General features: G+C 36.7%; 1 protein-coding gene across 2 annotated transcripts in view; it reads left to right on the top strand.

Moving 5' to 3' along the window:
- The window catches only part of LOC150094999 (pappalysin-1-like), a 171,488-nt gene that overhangs the window by 138,780 nt on the left and 14,430 nt on the right, over window positions 1-18,278 (top strand). For both annotated transcript variants that reach the window (XR_016550119.1, XM_090411011.1), the window contains exon 16: window positions 16,204-16,351. Coding sequence is in view for 1 of the 2 variants with exons in the window: in XM_090411011.1 (XP_090267137.1) it covers window positions 16,204-16,351 (148 nt within the window). In the remaining variant the exon portion in view is untranslated. The remainder of the gene's footprint in view (window positions 1-16,203; window positions 16,352-18,278) is intronic.

The following is an 18,278-nucleotide window of genomic DNA, read 5'->3' as shown; positions in this document are numbered from 1 at the left end:
GGAGATATGCAGCTGTTTGCCATTGATGCAAATTAGAAAGAACTACGAAAAGTGGAGCAGATGTTGTAGCCTTGCAAGAGAATCTCAGCACTGTGTGAGTGGAGTTATCAGTTGAATGTCGCAAAGTGCAAAATCTTGAAAGCTGGTAGGTAGACAAGGCTGGAATAAAGAGTATACAATTAATAGAAAAATTCTGAAGGAGATGGAAGAGATCTGAGGGTGATGGCAGAAGTTTAGAGATCACATTGATAAAATTGTAAAAGCACCACAATGGATTATGGAAATAATTATTACTATTACTATTATTATGAGCGACACCAGGGAGTCCTTAGACTCATCGAGGGAGGCCCTAAACATCATGTCCACACAACTATACGACATTCTCACAGTATCTATCATACCTTGACTTGAACTCACTCACCGTCATAGCACCCACAACAGACTCTGGCAGCTTATTCCACTCATTTACCACTCTAAAAGTAAAGAACCCAGCTCTAACACCCCAGCTAACCACACTCTTGCCCAGCTTCCATAGGTCTCCCCTAGTTCTCCCACCACCAGTCCTGATCTCAAAAATATCCTCTGAATTAATCGTATAGAAACCCTTTAGCCATTTGAATGTCTCAATGATATCGCCCCTTTTCTGCCTGTCAATTAATTTCTGCAACCCACAAATCTTCAACCTGTTCTCATATGGTTCATTCCATAGACCTGCTATCATCTTAGTCACTCGCCTCTGGATCCTCTCCACCTCCTCCCCATCAAGAAGGAACCTAGGTGACCAAATCTGGGCACAGTAGTCGAGATGAGGTCTTATCAAGGCTCGGTACAGAGGTACAATAACTTGGTCTCTGCTCGTCAAGGTATTTTTCGACAACCTAGTGAGTTGATGAGCTGATTTAGCTAATTTTGCGATGTGCCCCCTAAACTTCATCTCCCTATCCACCAACACTCCCAAGTCCCTGGTTTCATCAATCTCCTGGAGTACAGTTCCACCAGTGTGGTATACTGCTGCTAATCTTTTCACCCCAAAATGCATAACCTTACATTTTGTCACATTAAATTGACATTCATTCTCCTTAGCCCAGGTCAACCTTATGATCACTCTCACCAATAGGTGGCAACATGGTGATATTCATTACAGTCAAATTCTCAGATGCTATTACCAGGTCAAGCACTCGCACACCCCTAGTATTTTCAATTACCTGCTGTCTCAGATAGTTATCTCTTAATAATTGAATAAAATTCATTTCCTTCCTCAGATGTGCCCTCTCCTCCTTCTAGTCAATGTTACCATAGTTGAAATCCCCCATAATAATTACCCTCCTCCCACTCATATCATCAATTTGTTTATGCATACTATCTCCACCATCTATTCCATCACCTGGTCTATAGCAGCACCCAACTGTATATTTTGTTCTGCCAGTCTCAATCTCATACCAAATAGCCTCAAATGAGCTCTTTTCACTATCCTGCGATACAACGTCAATTCTCCTTGGCTGCAGTTCATCAGCTATCATGAATAACACCCCTCCCCCATTTTATTCTCTCTGTCCCTCCTAAACACACTATAACCTAGACATTCTATCATCATCATCATCACGAACCATGGGCTCACTGCCCGTTGATGTCTGATGCCTGTTTCACTATCTTCTTCCACCTTTCTTTGTCCAGTGCACAGTGTCGTAGTTTTTGTACACCCATTCCACACCAGTCTTTTATATCATCTATAAATTCTCTTTTCTTAGAACCTTCCTGTAACAAGTTCTTTCAAATGCCAAAATTCTTTTTCTTGATTCTTTATTTATTGCCCACGTTTCAGATCCGTACAGTACACTGCTGAAGATGCATGTTTCCAATACTCTTAGTTTTGTTTGCAGACTGATCACTTTACTTTTCCAGATGTTATCCATGGCCTTCACATTTGTTCTTCCCTTTGCAATCCTGATCTTTATTTCTTTTTTACAGTTGAAGTCATATGTCAGTTTACTTCCCAAATATGTGAATTGTTCTACATATCAGTTCCATCCACTTGTAGCTTTTGTTTCATGTTCTTCTCACCAAATACCATTGTCTTTGTTTTTTCCAAGTTCATAACAAGTCCAAATCTCTTCCCTTCCTCATTTAACAGTTTCAGTGTTTTTTTGTTTTTTTTTGTAGTTCTCTTTTGTCTTCTTCAATAATAACAATGTCATCTGCAAATTTCAGATTGTTAATTCTCATTCTGTGTACAGATATTCCTTTGGCATCTTCTTTCATTTCATCCATTGCTCTTTCTAAATGTGCAATGAAAATGGTTGGTGATATTGGATCTCCCTGTCTAGTACCTCTGCTTGTTTTAAACCATTTCCCCAAATCATCACCTATTCTAACTGCTGCAACTGCATTTTGATAAACATCTTTTAATACAGCTATTAGTTTTTTACCAATTCCATAGGATTCCAGAACTGCTAATGTCACTTTCTGAAAATCAACAAAACAAGTATATATGTTTTTTTTTTTCTCCTAGCCTTCTCTGCTATTAACCTCATTGTCAAAATCTGTTGAATTGTAGTTCTATCCTTCCTAAATCCTGCTTGCTCATCTGCAAGGTATGCTTCCAATTGTGTTCTCAATCTTTCTGTCAATACGATCATCATCACTTTACCAAGGTGACTTATCAAGGCAATTGTTCTATAATTTTTACATTCTAGCTTATTTGCTTTCTTATATAATGTTACCAATATTGATTTCACCCACTCCTCTGGCATTTTCCCTTCTTTCCATACTATATTACATAGTTGGTGCATTTCTGTAACCATACTTTTACCACCATATTTAATCATTTCTCCAGTAATGTTATTGTTACCAGGACTCTTGTTGTGTTTTAGCCATCCTATTGCTTTTTCTACCTCTCCTCTTAAAATGTCCATATCATGCTCATTACCTGGTGGTGATATCTGCTTCAATTCTTCAGTTAGTTTCCCAATGCTATCTGAATCTAGTTTTTCTTCATATAACTCACTACAGTATCTTGTCCACCTCTGTACAATTTTTTCTTTATTCATCAATACTTTGCCTTTTTCATCTTTAATTGTGGTCTGTTTTGGTTGCCACTTTCTATTAATGGTTCTGATCATTTTGTATACCTCCCTTGTTTTATGCTCTCCATAGTACTGTTCTATATTGTTGCATTGGGCTTCTAACCATTTCATCTTATCCATTCTGACTGCTTTTTTCACCTCATTACACTTTCTTCTATATTGCTCTTCTATTTGTTCTGATGTATCCCTTCTTATCTTCAACATTATTTTCTCCTGTACTAACTTCAGTGTTTCTTGTGTAATCCATTTCTTCTTGATTTTCTCTTCTTCTGGTACTGTTTCTTCAGCTGCATCTTCTATCGCCTTCATTACTCTTTTTACTCTTCAATTTGAGTTTTTTCCTTTCTCCACACTTTTAAGTTTCTCTTCTAACACTGTTCTGTACCTTCTTCCTATTTCTGCTTCACTTATTCATGCTGTATCTCTTCTATTCTGATGTTGGGGTTTATATTTCTTTTTTAATTTCATCTTGATGTTTGCAATCACTAAACTATGGTCCGAGTCTATATCCGCTCCTTGAAAAGTTCGACATTGCTGTACTGATGTTATCCATCTTCTTTTAATCATAGTCATATCAATCATGTTTTTGGTTTTCCCATCATTTGATCGCCATGTCCATTTTCTACACTCCTTTTGTTGGAATCTTGTGTTACAGATCATCATCTCGTGGTCGACAGCAAATTCTAACAATTAATAACACATTCTATCCCACTAACTATATCATCTTCTGTCAGTCATGTTTCTCTAATGCCAATAACCTGTGGCCAGGAAGAGTCAATCAAGGCCAAAAATTCTTCCTTCTTGTTTCTAGTACTCCTGGCATTAGTATACATGAAATGCAGTGGTCCCTTTGTCCCACCCCTATCTTGATGCGTTATTCTAACTATCCCATTCCCATTTTTGTCCTTAATACTAGCTCAGGTACATTATATACATTCTTACACTCAACTGTCTCACTGATGTCTGCATATCCACCCCCCCCCACACACACTCCTTGGTAGTTCTAGTTTACCTAGTTCTGCACATCCATTTTCACTTCATTCAGCAACACTTTTTCCAGTCTCCGCACACCAAATCCATTCAAATGCAGGCCATCCATCTTGTATAAATCCTTTCGCCCATCAAATTCATTCCACACGTCCACGAATTCCACACCACACCGTCTGCATAACCTGCGCATAATGTCATTTGCGATTATGGCCCTCCTTCTAAACTCCTCTCTGACATACCGCAGCAACAGACTCACCATTCTAACTCTGTCACTCTCTTCTTTTGCTACCTTTAACAATACTTTCAAGTCCTCTCTCATAAAAAATTTATCTCCTTTCAATTCATTCATACCTGCCACAACTATCAATTCTTTCACCCTCTGTTTTTTGCGCTCTAATACTCTCACTTACATCCTTAAATTTTGCACCCGGTAAGTATGATTTAGTTAAACCCCCATCTATCACTCCTCTTAATAATGAGTCACCATACAACACTCTTTCCTTTATTTCAGAAACTCTCCCACTCTTACGCTTATTTTTCCTTTCAAACACTTGTTTATTTACGTTAGGCGAATCACTCTGGAAAGACTTTTGCAGGTGCTCTAATTGCCGCTGCGCATTTTGTATCACTGCGCACAACCTAGCGATCTCACTCCCTACAAATAATTCCTCATTTTTTTCATCATTTAAACCATTTTCTCTCTCTGTATAGTTACTTTCACTCTCTCTTTGATCACCACTCTCATTTCCATCTTGTACAACATAATCAGGAGGACATTGACATGAAGCAAAGAGGTTACAGTTCCTTATTGTTCCCTTGTATAAGGCTTCGATCAGGCTGCATATGGATTACTGTACACAGATTTGGTTGCTTGGTTTTCAAGTGGAGGAGGATATATTAGAGAGGGTCCAGAGCAAGTTCACTGTCACTTTTGGGTCCAGAGAATGAAGAACATGAGAACAGACTGAGAGAATGCAACCTGCAAAGTATTGTGACTTGAAAGAGAGGGAATATGATTAAGATGCATAAGTTGGGGACTGGGCTGTTACCAGATTAATGTAGATATTTTTAATAAAGTAGAGGAGACAAAGGGTAGAACAAGAGGTCATCCCTGGAAGTTATATAAGAAGGGTGGGAGCAAGGAAGTTATGAGCAAGTTCTTTGCATGGAGAGTGGTTGATGAATGGAATGCATTGCATGAAAGTATGGTAAGTGCAGAAACTATGAATGGCTTTGAGGCATGTTTTAATGTTCTTTTTATATGGGAGTATGAACCTCCTCCCATGATGGGTCTTTTGATTCGATGAAGGTCTGATGTTAATAATAACAACAAACCTTGTGATTGCAGATGTATCACTTTTTGACACATGCAGTCATAACACTAAACTAATAGCACATGGTTTTAAGGCACATTTTGTTGATCTTCTTGCATGAAAATGTGGACCTTCTGTGATGAGTTTTTTTTTTTTTTTTTTTTTTTTTTTACCATGGAGGTCGGATGTTAATAATAATAATAATAAATCACAATATGCAAGTTGGTATGTTCCAGCCTGCCATAAAAAGAAAAATCAATGTGTTTGTATTTGCCTTTAATTTCATTTTAATTGCTATTACAAATATGTTTTTTTTTTTTTAATAGTTGGCACGAGCTTACACCTCCATGGAGTCAAAAGACTCACTGTGGGAAGTTTGCACTCTCAAGCAGAAAAGATCAATAAACCGCCTTAAACCCATTCACAGTTTCTACTCTCACCAGACTTTCAGGCAGTGCATTCCACTCACCATTCTCTGTGCAAAGAATCTGCTCCTCATTCCCCTTGTTCACATCCTCTTTATACAGCTCCCAGGGATGGCCTCCTGTTCTACCCTATAACATCCTCTTCTATTCAGCCATATTTCCTTTTCTTCTTCAATTCACAAGCTTCTGCAAGTTTCATTCCTCAAATCTTGAGAAATGCAACCTGTGTGATCAACTCAGTGAACATTCTCTGTACCCTCTCTAATATATCCTTGTCCCCTTGAAAATTACACAACCAAATCTGCACACAGTAGTTCATATGCAGCCCGATTATTCTTATACAAGGAAACCATAGCTTCTTTGCTTCCCCGTGTCCTTCTCATTATTGGCATAATCCATTATAATGTTCTTATAGTTTTATCAGTGTGACCTACTGAACTTCAAGTTTCTGTCCCCCATCACTTCCAGATCTCTCATCTCTTCCACCTCCAGAGTTTCTCCAATAATTATATACTCTGCATTCCAGCCTTGCCTACAGTTTTAGCAATTTTTGTCGTCTGGTAGCATCCTCTAGCAAGAGGGTTGCAGCAGATGAGCAGCTCTTCTCCATTTCTCTCTGTCTTTCACCTCCGTCATTCTTAAACCAGTCCATTCCACGATATCATTGAACCACTCTTTAGTTGGTCTTCCACATCTTCTCTTCTCCTCAACTTTCCCTTGTAATATAGTTCTTGACAGGTCCCAAAGAACCTCTCAGAAGATGTCCTGCAAATCTGGTCTTTCTTTGTATAATATTCTTGAGCAGTGTTCTTTCTATTCCAACTCGTCTTAAAACTTCTTGATTTGATATTCTCTCTATATAGCTAATCTTTCCATCTTTCTATAACACCACATTTCCAATGCATTAATTCTTTCCGTATCTTTCTCTCTTTCTGAATGTCCATGACTCACTTCCATAACTTGCAGTACTCCAAACTGTTGCTTTAACTATTCCAACTCTAACACCTATTTTAATATTCTTGTTTATTAAAATTCTCTTCATTTCCATAAATGCCGATTTAGCTTTGCCTATTCTATTTCTAATGTCCAACTCTGAAGTTCCTTTCTCTGAGATCCAGCTACCTAAATATTGAAATCTATCCACATCCTCTAAAATCTTTCCTCCACATCTTATCTTTACATTATCTCCTATTTTTCTGCCCATTATCATTATCTTGGTCTTCTTTGTGTTAATCCTTAGTCTGTATTCTTTACAAGAGTTTTCAATTCTTTGAACAATTTGTTGTAATCCATTTTCACTTTCTGCCATCACCACTACATCATCCGCATATCTTAATGATTCTTCCATTTATTTTTATTCCTTCTTCTACATCCTCAGGTGCCTCTCTAAGCATCTGTTCACTATAAAGATCAAACAATAATGGTCATAATTTGCATCCTTGTCTAACTCCTCTTTCCACTGGGAATTCTCCTCTTTCCTCTCCATTTACACATACTGATGCTGTTTGTGACCAATATAATCTCTTTAAAATTTCCAAGTCATAAGAGTCAGTATCAGCATTTTCTAGAATGTCAAAAAGCCTTTTATGTTTCACTGTATCGAATGCCTTTTCAAAATCTAGAAATCCCCAAAACAACTTTCTACCATGGTTTAGTGTTTTCTCCCCAATAATTCTTAGACAAGTTATAACCACTCTAGTTCCTCTGTGGGTTTGGAATCCAAACTGTTCCTCATTCATTTCTTTTTCTATTTTATTCTTAATTCTCTCTAAAATTATTTGTGCCAGAATTTTTGCTGTGTGAGTTATAAGACATCGTTCTAAAATTGTTACAATCTAAAACTCCCATCTTTTTTGGAATGGGAATAAAAATTGATCTTCTAATTGATCAATTTTTATTCCCATTCCAAAAAAAAAAGGGATTGATCTTAATGATTATTAATTCTTAATTTTTAAGATCAATTAAAGAAATTGATCTTAAAAATTGATCTGGTAATTCTTGTCTCTCATAAATTCCATTAATAATTTGCCATAACACTTCCATACTTTTTTCACCTATATTCCTTATAAGTTCTATTATATGGGGACTGTACATCATGAGGGGATTATCCTTCTTTCATCTTTTGAATTGCTAGATTCAATTCCTCCTCATGATGTACAGTCTCTGCCCACTATGCTCTTCCATTTGATTTTCTCCTCTTTCTCTGTCTTCATAAAGTTTACTTACATATTCTTCCCATCTCTGTAATATCTTCTCTTCTTCTATCAGAATTTCACCTCTTTCATTCTTGACTGCCCCAGTCCTTTGTATCTTTCTCCTGCCTGTTATCATATTAGCAGACTGGAAGTATCTAATTATATGCCAGTTTGTGTGTCATCAGTAGTTAGTAAGATCTTGGAGAAGGTAGCGAGGGACAGTATATAGCATTGGGCAGATGAGGGTAATGTTATCTGTGTGAAGAGTCAACGTGGATTTGTGAAGGGGAGTTCTTATTTTAGCAATATGCTAACCATTTATGATAAAAGGTTAGCATATGGGGATGAGGGAAAGGCATATGCTGCCATTTTCCTAGACAGCAAAGGCATTTGACAGAGTGCCACATGATAAGCTGATATTCAAGTTGTAGCACTGGATGTCAGATTGGTCAACTGGATTCAGAATTGGCTGTCCGATAGGTATCAGAGAGGTGTGTATGGTGGAGCAATATCAAAGAGGCAGAAGGTTACAAGTGAGGTTCCATAGGGCCTGGGACCTATATTGTTTAACCTTTATATCAATGATATTGTCCATGGATTGCAAGGGGATATTCAGTTGTTTGCGGATGATGCGAAGCTGGGAAGGGTTATTAGTAATAGTACAGATGCAGCAGTCCTGCAAGAGGATTTGAATAAGCTAGATAGATGGGCAAATGAATGGGGGATCTCGGTTTAATGCAGCAAAATGTAAGGTCTTGAGGTTTGGAACACATCGATGGGACACTGCATACTCTATTGGTGGAGATATACTGGAGGAAGTAGGGGGAGACAAGAGATCTGGAGTTGATGATTGATAGAAACTTGAAATTTAGGAGACATATTGCAAAGGTAGTGAAGGTAACACAGAGGATTGCTGCAATAATGAGAAGGACCCGCAGAGATAAAATGGTTATCATTCCGTTGTATAAGACTGATCAGACCACACTTAGACTATTGTTCTCAGATCTGGTCCCAGAATTTGAAGGGGATAAATTAGCTGTGGAAAGGGTACAAAGGCAGATAACAAAGATGATGTCAGGACTGTACAGTGTTAGTTATGAGGATCAGCTGAGGGAATGTGGACTGCTGAGTTTGGTGGATAGAAGGAGGACAGGTGATATAATTAAGACTTTTAAACTGTTGAGAGGTAGTTACAGGGTTGACACTGGGAATTCTTTCGCTTGATTGAACAGCAGGAAGAAGTGATGACAAGGGGCCATCCCTGGAAGTTACGAAAGGAAACTGTGAGCAAGGGAGTGAGGAGTGGTTTCTTTGCATGGAGGATGGTTGAACCATGGAATGCATTGCCTGATAGAGTGGTGAGAGCGGGAACAGTCATGATAGACTTTGTGTTTCCTAGGAGGGACCTCCCTCGATGAGTCTAGATACTTGTTTTTCTTAGAAAGGACCTCCCACGATCAGTCTTTTGACTCCATGGAGGCCTGAATAATAATAATAATAATAATAATAATAATAATAATAATGTTTTTATAAACACCTTTTATGTCATTTCTTTCTGCCTTTGCTGTTGTATCTTTACTTATTTCATCTAACCACTCTTCCTTTTTCCTTCTTATCTCTCTTTGTATCTCCTTACTCAAGTCTTTATACTGCTTTTTTTCTCCTCTGATTTACTATTAACTAACTTTCTTCTTTGTGTTATTTTCCTCAAGATATTGTCCGTCATCCATGGTTTCTTTCTTTACTCTCTTTCCTCTTCTTTTTTTTTTGGCTAAATGTAATTCTGTAGCGGTAATTATGCTTTCCTTCAGAATCTTCCACTTTTTATTTACATCATCACTTTCTTGTATATTTCTCTCATTCATTTCTTCCTCTACTTTCTTTGCGAATTCATTCGGCGTACTTGTTATCTTCAGCTGTTCCATGTTCCATGATTTGTTCTGTTTCCATGCAGTTACCTTTTTTAGATTAATCCTAATCTTAGTTGACAGCAATATTTGATCTGTATTACAGTCTGCTCTTGGATATGTTGTCACATCTGTTATAATGTTTGTATATATCTTTTGTTTATCAAAACATAATCTATCTGATTTCTTCTACTATTTATATCCTCCCCTGGGACTTTCCACATATACAATCTTCTTGGATTTTTCTTAAACCAAGTGTTCATAATTGCTAAATCATGTTTTCTACAGAAATCCAACAGCATATCTCCTCTTTCATTTCTCACTCCCAATCCATATAGCCCAACAATATCTTCCTCCCTTCCTCTTACGATTTTTGCATTCATATCGTCCTGTATTATAATTATATCTTTTGTTTCTTTACATTTCAAATCCTGTTCTATATTACCATAAACTCTCTCTCTACCTTCTCATCCTCATAATCACAAGTAGGTAAATATACCTGAATAAGTAGAATATTTCTTGGTTTTGCTTTCATCTTTACCACCAAAACTCTGTCTGAGATTTGCCAGTAGCCTTCCACACATCCTGCCACTCGTTTATTCAATATTATACCAACACTTGCTTGATGTTGCTCTTCGCCTCCTGAATAAATTATTCTCATTCCATCCTCTGTTCTAAAATCTCCTATTCCTTTCCATCTCACCTCAGTCATTCCCAGAACATATATTTTCAATCTTAGCATTTCCATCTTTACAATCTCCAATGTGAAAATTACTTTTAGCCGCTTTTCCACATGAATATATTCCATTTTCCTCTTCTCCACCTCCTGGAGGCTTTAGTAAAGATGATTCATATGACTGACATGCACTCTGGTCAATATCTATACTGGAACAAGTATGGATATTGACCAGATATATACAGAGGATAATTGTAGCCAATTGCGCAGTTCCGGACCCAGGAGTCCCATCCTGAGCTGTGCATCGCTCGTCATTTTGATCCTTGCTGCTCATCCAAACTAGGGAAAAGTAGAAGCATGGTGGTTTCCCATTGCCTTTATGCATGAAAAAATGAAAAAAGTAGAAACACAGAAAGATTCACCCCTAGCCCTCAAGTACTCTAATAGCATTGGGGGGAAGGAACAAGAAAGAAGAAAAAGAAAGAAAGAAATAAGAGTAGGGACATCCTATAGATAATATAACAGATGTATAGTACATGAAATAAGGTATGGTCCAGCATCAGGTATCTTGGGTTCGCCACTCCCGTATACTCTGCATTCCAGCCTTGTCTACAGTTTTAACAAAATGATCCCTAAATTTCAAATTTCTGCCCAACATCAACCACAGATCTCTCATGTAAGCTGTATAAGGGAATCTGAGAGTGATCGTGGACAGATGAAGTTTAGGGGGTTTGCATTACTAAAAACATCACTACTGATTATGAAAATAATGAGGAGGACATTGACATGCAGAAGTAAAGAGGTTATGGTTCCCTTATATGAGGCTTTGATCAAGCCACATATGGACTATTGTGCACAGAATTGGTCACCTGGTTTTCTGGTGGGAGAAGATGTATTGGAAGGGTTAGAAGGTTCACTAAGTCAGTGTTAGGTCTATGAAATGTCAGATATGAGGAGAGATTGAGGGAATGCCATTTGCAGAGGATAAGGAGAGAATTTGATAGGATAAGGAGAGAGAATATGACTGAGATGTACAAGTTGGTGAGAAGTTGTTACCAGATTAATGTGGTGGTTTTTTATACAGCAGAGGAAGCCATTGCTGGACCATGTCATATCTGAGCAGGGAGTGAAAAGCAGGTTCTTTGCATGGAGAATGATTGATAGGTGAGTGGAATGTATTGCCTGAAAGTGTGGTGAGTGCAGAAATTGGGAGAGAGGAGGAGGTTAAGGCATGGTTTAATGATCATTGGGTATGAGGGAGTGTGGACCTCCAATGATGAGTCCTTTGATTTCATGCAGGTCAGTTGTTAATAATAGTAATAGTAATAATGATGATAATAATAATTTGCTTCCATTAAGAAACCATGTAAGCATTGAAAGTCAGTTGGTGAAACAGTGTCTAGTTGTGAACACAATAACCAGAGCAAAAATAAAAGCTCTGATGGAAAAGAAGTGAGTTAACAGAAGAATTACACTGTCAGTACGATTGATGTTAATGAGATGAAGAGGACTGAAACAAATGAAATAATTTTATTTCATAAGATGATTTATGATGAGATGGCTTCAAAACAGATATTTTTTATATAACTAATTAACTGAGATCTTACTGTTATTACAGAGCAGAAATAGGATATCAACATATTTCCCTACCTAATAAGTCAGCTTCTTTGGATTAATAATATTTAATAAGCAAAAAGCATTATACACATGGAAAGATAGTTAATGTAAAACAATTCTTTTCAAGTGTTGCATAAATTATACTGACTTGCCTGATTGATGAAATAGTTTTGGTTTGACATTACTACAAGTATGTTGGAAGTTTTTCCACTTGGTTATTCTTCTTCTTCTTCTCCTCCATCTGGTGATGGGTTGAGTCCCCTTTGTACAATCTGTCTCCAAATGGTTCTACTTCTAGTCTTCTCAAACATAGTAATGAAGTTGGAGAATTTGCCTCTTTCTTTTAAGGATATGAGCCAACTTTTCCTCGGTCTTCTGGGTGGACACCGTTTTCCTGTTCTTCCATTTAACACAATGTTTGGAAGTCTGTGAGGAGGCATTCTCCAGACATGGCCAAACCAATGGAGTTGTTGCTGAAGAATAATGTCTGTGAGGTTGTCCTGGTAGTTGAGACCCTGCTTTACTCGTTCTGTGGTTTTATGTTCAGTCCAGTGTGTTTTGTTTATTTTTCTTAGGCATTTTCCCTTGAATGCACTTATTTTGAGTAGTTCCTTCTTAGTGAGTCGCCATGACTCACTTCCATATGTTGCTGTAGGGATGATCATGGCTTTGAATAGTTTGATTTTAAAACGTTTCAAGAGTTTGTTATTGTTCGATATTTTGTTTAGTTTATTCATGTTTGACCATCCAATGTTAATTCTGTGTTTTACTGTTTCAGTACTATCTAAATTGTGTGTAATGGTGTTTCTAAAGTTCACATAGGATTTTATTTGCTTTAGGATTTGGTTCTCCAGAGTTATTGAGATGTTTTTACCTTCTCTTCCTATTTTCATTATTTTGGTCTTACTGCTGCTGATCCTCATTTCAAAGTTTTTACATGCTTCATTTAAAAGATGGACTGTTTTTTTCTAATTGTAGCTTAGATACTGCCAGGATTACTATCATCTGCATATTTGATGTGGTTGATGTTTCTTTCATTTATATTTATCCCTAGTTCATTGGAGATTTCCTTGCATATTTCCTCTAAGTATATGTTGAATGAGTGTGGTGAAAGTGGGCAGCCCTGCATGACTCCTTTTTCTATCTTAAATTCTTATATTATCTGTTATCTATATTCTTATCTGTTTTTATATTATTAAATTTGCTGAGTGCTTTTGTGTCTTTGTAAAAGTTTGAAATGAACGTCAACAATTTGGAGGCTATTGATTTAGAGTTTAGGATGTTGATCAGTTTGTCTCTATCCGTGGAATCAAAGGCTTATTTAAAATCAACGTACAGTGGAAGATTGTGTTCCCAGCACATTTCTGCTATAGTATTAATTGAGAAAAGTTGATCAATTGTAGATATTGTCAGTCTGAAACCAGCTTGTTCCTCCTCGACGATTTCTTCCATTAATTTATGCATGCGGTTTTGTATAATTCAAACAAATATCTTGTAGCTATGATTTAAAAGGGTGATAGGGCAATAGTTTTCACATTTTTGTTTGTCACCTTTTTTTTTATCAATGGTTATTATGATCCCAGTTTTCCAATCCTTAGGTATTTTTCCTGAGAATAAGATTTGATTAAAAATTTCAATAAATATTTTGTGGTTCCCTGACCTCTGTGTTTCCAGAGTTCAGTAGGAATTTGGTAATTCCAAGAGTTTTGGATGTTTTCATTTGGTTTATTGCTTTAAGTAGCTCATCTTTTAGAATATCAGGTGCTCTTTCTTTTTCTTCACTATTTGATGAATTCCATGTTGGGTTTCTTTGGAATAGTGTGTGGTATTCTTTCCATATTTTTGTATATCTTGAATTGCGCCAGTTTCTATATTATTAGAATCTGTCATTTTTAAGGTGATGTTATTATATTCTTTGGTTAGATCTTTTATTATTTGGTTAGATCTTTTATTATTTTGTAAACAGTTTTAGTGTCATGCTTTTTATTTGCTTCCTCACATGGTTTTACTTTTTCTTCTAACCATAATTCCTTTGCTGCTTTGCACATTCTATCGATTTTATTTTTTAACTTTTTATAGTGTTGTCTGCTTTCTTTGGAATTATTCTTAAACCAGTTGTTATTTGGTTTGATTATTGTTCTTTCCTGGTTCCATACAGTTTCTATGTTAGCAAAGGGTATGTTTTACTATTCTCTTTCTATGGTATTCTCATATAATTTATTTATATGTTCTTTGTTTATTTTGTTATGTCTTATTAGGTTACAGTTGCTCTTTGGAATGTTATTTTTGAATTTTAATTTAATCTTTGTTGAGAGGACATCATGGTCAGAGTTGAAATCAGGCTTTTTTAGAGCTTTGACATTCTGGACTGATGCTTTCCATTTATTTCTTATTAAAATGTAGTCAATACAATTTTTGGTGACTTGAACATCACCGGATGGAATATCCGGTGATGTTCAAGTATATTTATGGGAAAGCCTATGGTAAAATTGAGTGTTGGAAATGAATAGATTATTAATATTATTATTATTTTTTTTTTTTTTTGCAGAATTTAAGTAATTTTTCTCCTCTGTTATTTCTCTCATCTATTCCGAATTTGCCCATGACACCTTTCATATCTAGTGAGTATTTCCCTATTTTGGAGTTGAAATCTCCCATGACTATTAGGATATCCTTTTTATTAGTTTTGTTTATGAAGTCTTGTAGTTTGTGATAGAAGACATCTATTCTTCATCATCATGTGAATGGTCCAGTGCATAGATCTGGATTATTTTTATGTATATCCCCTCTTCCTTAGCTTTCATTCTAATCGAGATCATAGCACAATGGCTGTGATGGATTTTATATGGGTATTTTTTTACTAGCAAGCCAACTCCTTCTCTGTGGACATTACTGTCTCTCCCTGAGTAGAGCAATCTTCCACTTTCTTAGTTTATAGCTCCTTCTCCTGGCCAATGTGTTTCTGCAAGATCAGTTATATCCCATTTGATTCTTTTCAATTCCTTTTCCATTTGTCCCAGCTTTCCTGTCTTATAAAGCATTATTATATCGAGGGGAATGAGGTAAGAACATTTTTTTGGCTGACCACATCACATATTTCCCAACTGCTTCCCATGCTCGAGAAGCAGTCGTGTTAGCTGCCATGGATGCGGTAGCATTTTGTCTATTTGGATCCTCCAAGTTCATTGGTGTTTATGTCAAACTGTCTGCAGGTGGCCTGCCATTCATCTGCTGCAACCTTTGGTTCACAGCTCCTTATTCCTTATTCAGAGCAGCCCTTTGGGGCTTCCCTCATCTGCCACCTGAGGGATGGGCACGGTAGGAGTATGGTCTCCTCCGGGTGACCACATAGGAAAATTTGGTTATACTATAAATTAAAGATGCCAAGAAATTATATTCTTGGTTTAATCCTTTATCCAGTGTAAGCAAACAAAGTTTGCACCTTAAGTAATTTCAGGACTGGGCAACTCATATATAGAAGCTAATGACTTTACATCACTTGCCTTAGTATCCGGTAATGCAAAGCACATATCCTTACAGACGTGTATAATGCTGTGCTCTACTAAGGCAAGTGATGTGAAGTCATTAGCTTCTATATACAAGTTGTTTGGTCCTGAAATTACTTCAGGTGCAAACTTTGTTTGCTCATACTTGAATAAAGGATTAAACCAAGAATATAATTTCTTGGCATCTTTAATTTATACTACAAGTAATCAGCAATTCCCACACAGCATACAAATAGCCTCATTATCTTTGTCTTCTTACGTGTTACTCAATGGCTATCACAGCAAAGTAATTAGGTTCAAAGAAACCTAATGATGATAATCGTATTGCACTATCACAGTATGTATATTCCTTTTAAGAGTCAACACCAGAAAATGCTACAGCACATTTTCTTGTTTATTAATTCCTAAACATTGTGTCATTCAGATAAAAAGAATAAATATGAACAGCAGCTTCTTGATTCTGAAATAATGAATAGTCTTTTTTCTTACAGGTTATAAGTACCCGCTGTGAATTGGATGGTACCTGGAGTCAAACATTTTATTCTTGCTTTACACTTTCTGATCATTCTGAAATAACTTGCACAAAGCCTAAATTAAATGATTCTGGTCTCCAAGTCCACTGTGATGGCCTAAATATAGGTATGTATCAATGGTATAAAATTATGCTAAAAATGATATGCTTATATAAAAATCCTGTTTTGCATTTCTAGTACTTTGAAACATGCTTTACATACAGAACACAGCTCTTATAATTGCAGAAATAATTTTGATCCAGGTAACAAAGATCGTATCAGGACTGTACAACATTAGTTATGAAGACAGGCTGAGGGAATGTGGACTGCAGAGTTGGTAGATAGAAGGAGAGGTGATATGATTGAGGCTTTCAACTCTTGAGAGGTAGTTATAGGATTGACATGGGGAGTTCTTTCAAAGAAGTTATGAAAGGAAGCTTTCATAAGGAGTGGTTTCCTTGCACAGAGGATGGTTGAACCATGGAATGCATAGTGGTGGGAAGCACGAACAGTCAATGAGTTCAAGAAGTGGTATGATAGATTTTGTGTTTTCTAGGATGGGCCTCCCATGATGAGTCTTTTGACTCCATGGGGGCCTGAATAATAATAATAATAATTTCGCACATGTTACATTGTGGACTTTGATTATACTTATAACAGACTCAGTAATTATAATTCAAAATTTCTTCAAGATTATAATTTGAAATTGATTATAATTCAAGCGTTCTGGATCTGATCATTGCAACAGAAAACTCAACACTAACCAATCAGTTGCAGTCAATCAACCTATGCAGCTTCTGTTTGGAGGAAGTAATCGTGTAATCTTGACCTGGGAGATTGCCAGACATGCGGAATTTTTGATTAAGAAGGGATATTACAAATTTTCTATTAAGAAGGGAATTACAAAGTAAGTGATTATGACAAACTAGGAGTCAGTTTTTAGCAGAGCTATGACATAAGACTTTGGATGGGAGATGGTAGTGGTGCATGGGAGATGGTTACAGGGTGTTTGAAGAAAGCAGTATCTGAATGTATACCTAGAGTTGGAAGGATAACTCAGGCAGGAGTTAGATGGATGAATAGCTTTTAAGCAGGAGTTACACATAAAGAAAAAATTGTGAAGGGATTATAAAGAACAAGGTGATTACAGCTTGCTCATGAGTAGTACACAGCGCAGGCAAGAAGGATGACTCATATAGTAAAGAAGGCCAAAGCTAATTATGAGAGGAAGCTAGTTGATGAGGCCAAAAGAAATCCTAAAGAGTTCTTTTGCTGTGTGGCAAGTAAAAGGAGAAATGACTATGGAAGGATGACTTTAAAAATTGTCATGGTGGGGAGTTAACAGAACACCAAGCGGAGATGTTTAAAATATTGCTGAACAACAATAAGAACACAGCCATGGGATTAGATGACATATCAGCACATATTATGAGAATGTGGAAGAGAATTATCATCTCCTCTGACCAAGCTATTTAATTTAAGCCTCAATTGAGGAAAAGGTGCCATTGGAGTGGAAAGAGGGCAAAATAGTCCCACTACGTAAATGATGCTCTAAGACAGAAGTAGCAAATTATAGACCACTCAGCATCTCAGGAGTGGTGGTTAAGGTATTGGAGAAATTAGTGAAAGACAGAATTCAGGACTGAGTGGATAGGAATGTGATACTCTATGAGGGCCAACATGATTATGTGAAGGGTATGTCCTGCCTTAGTAATTTGTTTACTTTTTTATAATCAAGTGACAATGGAGTTGGATAAGGGAAATGGTTACTCGGTGATATTGCTAGACTTCAAAGGCATTTGACAAGATTCCACATAGAACTTTATTCATGAACTGGGGAAAATTGGGATAGATATGAATCTGGATTGAGTCCAAGGTAAGTGACCTGTAGTGTGCCACATGGCTCAGTACTTGTTCTTCTGTATCATTAATTTGTATATCAATGATACAGAATGAATCCAGGAATGCGTTAGCAGAACTAATCTTAGGTGGTCACTTATTATTATTATTATTAAGAGCACTTAAACAGAATGGAAGAGGAAAGATTAACAAAA

This window comes from Typopeltis vanoorti, chromosome 21 (assembly GCF_054136105.1).
Source record: "Typopeltis vanoorti isolate ZY-2024b chromosome 21, IOZ_Tvanoo_1.0, whole genome shotgun sequence".
NCBI classification, from domain to species: domain Eukaryota; kingdom Metazoa; phylum Arthropoda; class Arachnida; order Uropygi; family Thelyphonidae; genus Typopeltis; species Typopeltis vanoorti.
This window is presented reverse-complemented; position numbering and strand designations above follow the sequence as displayed.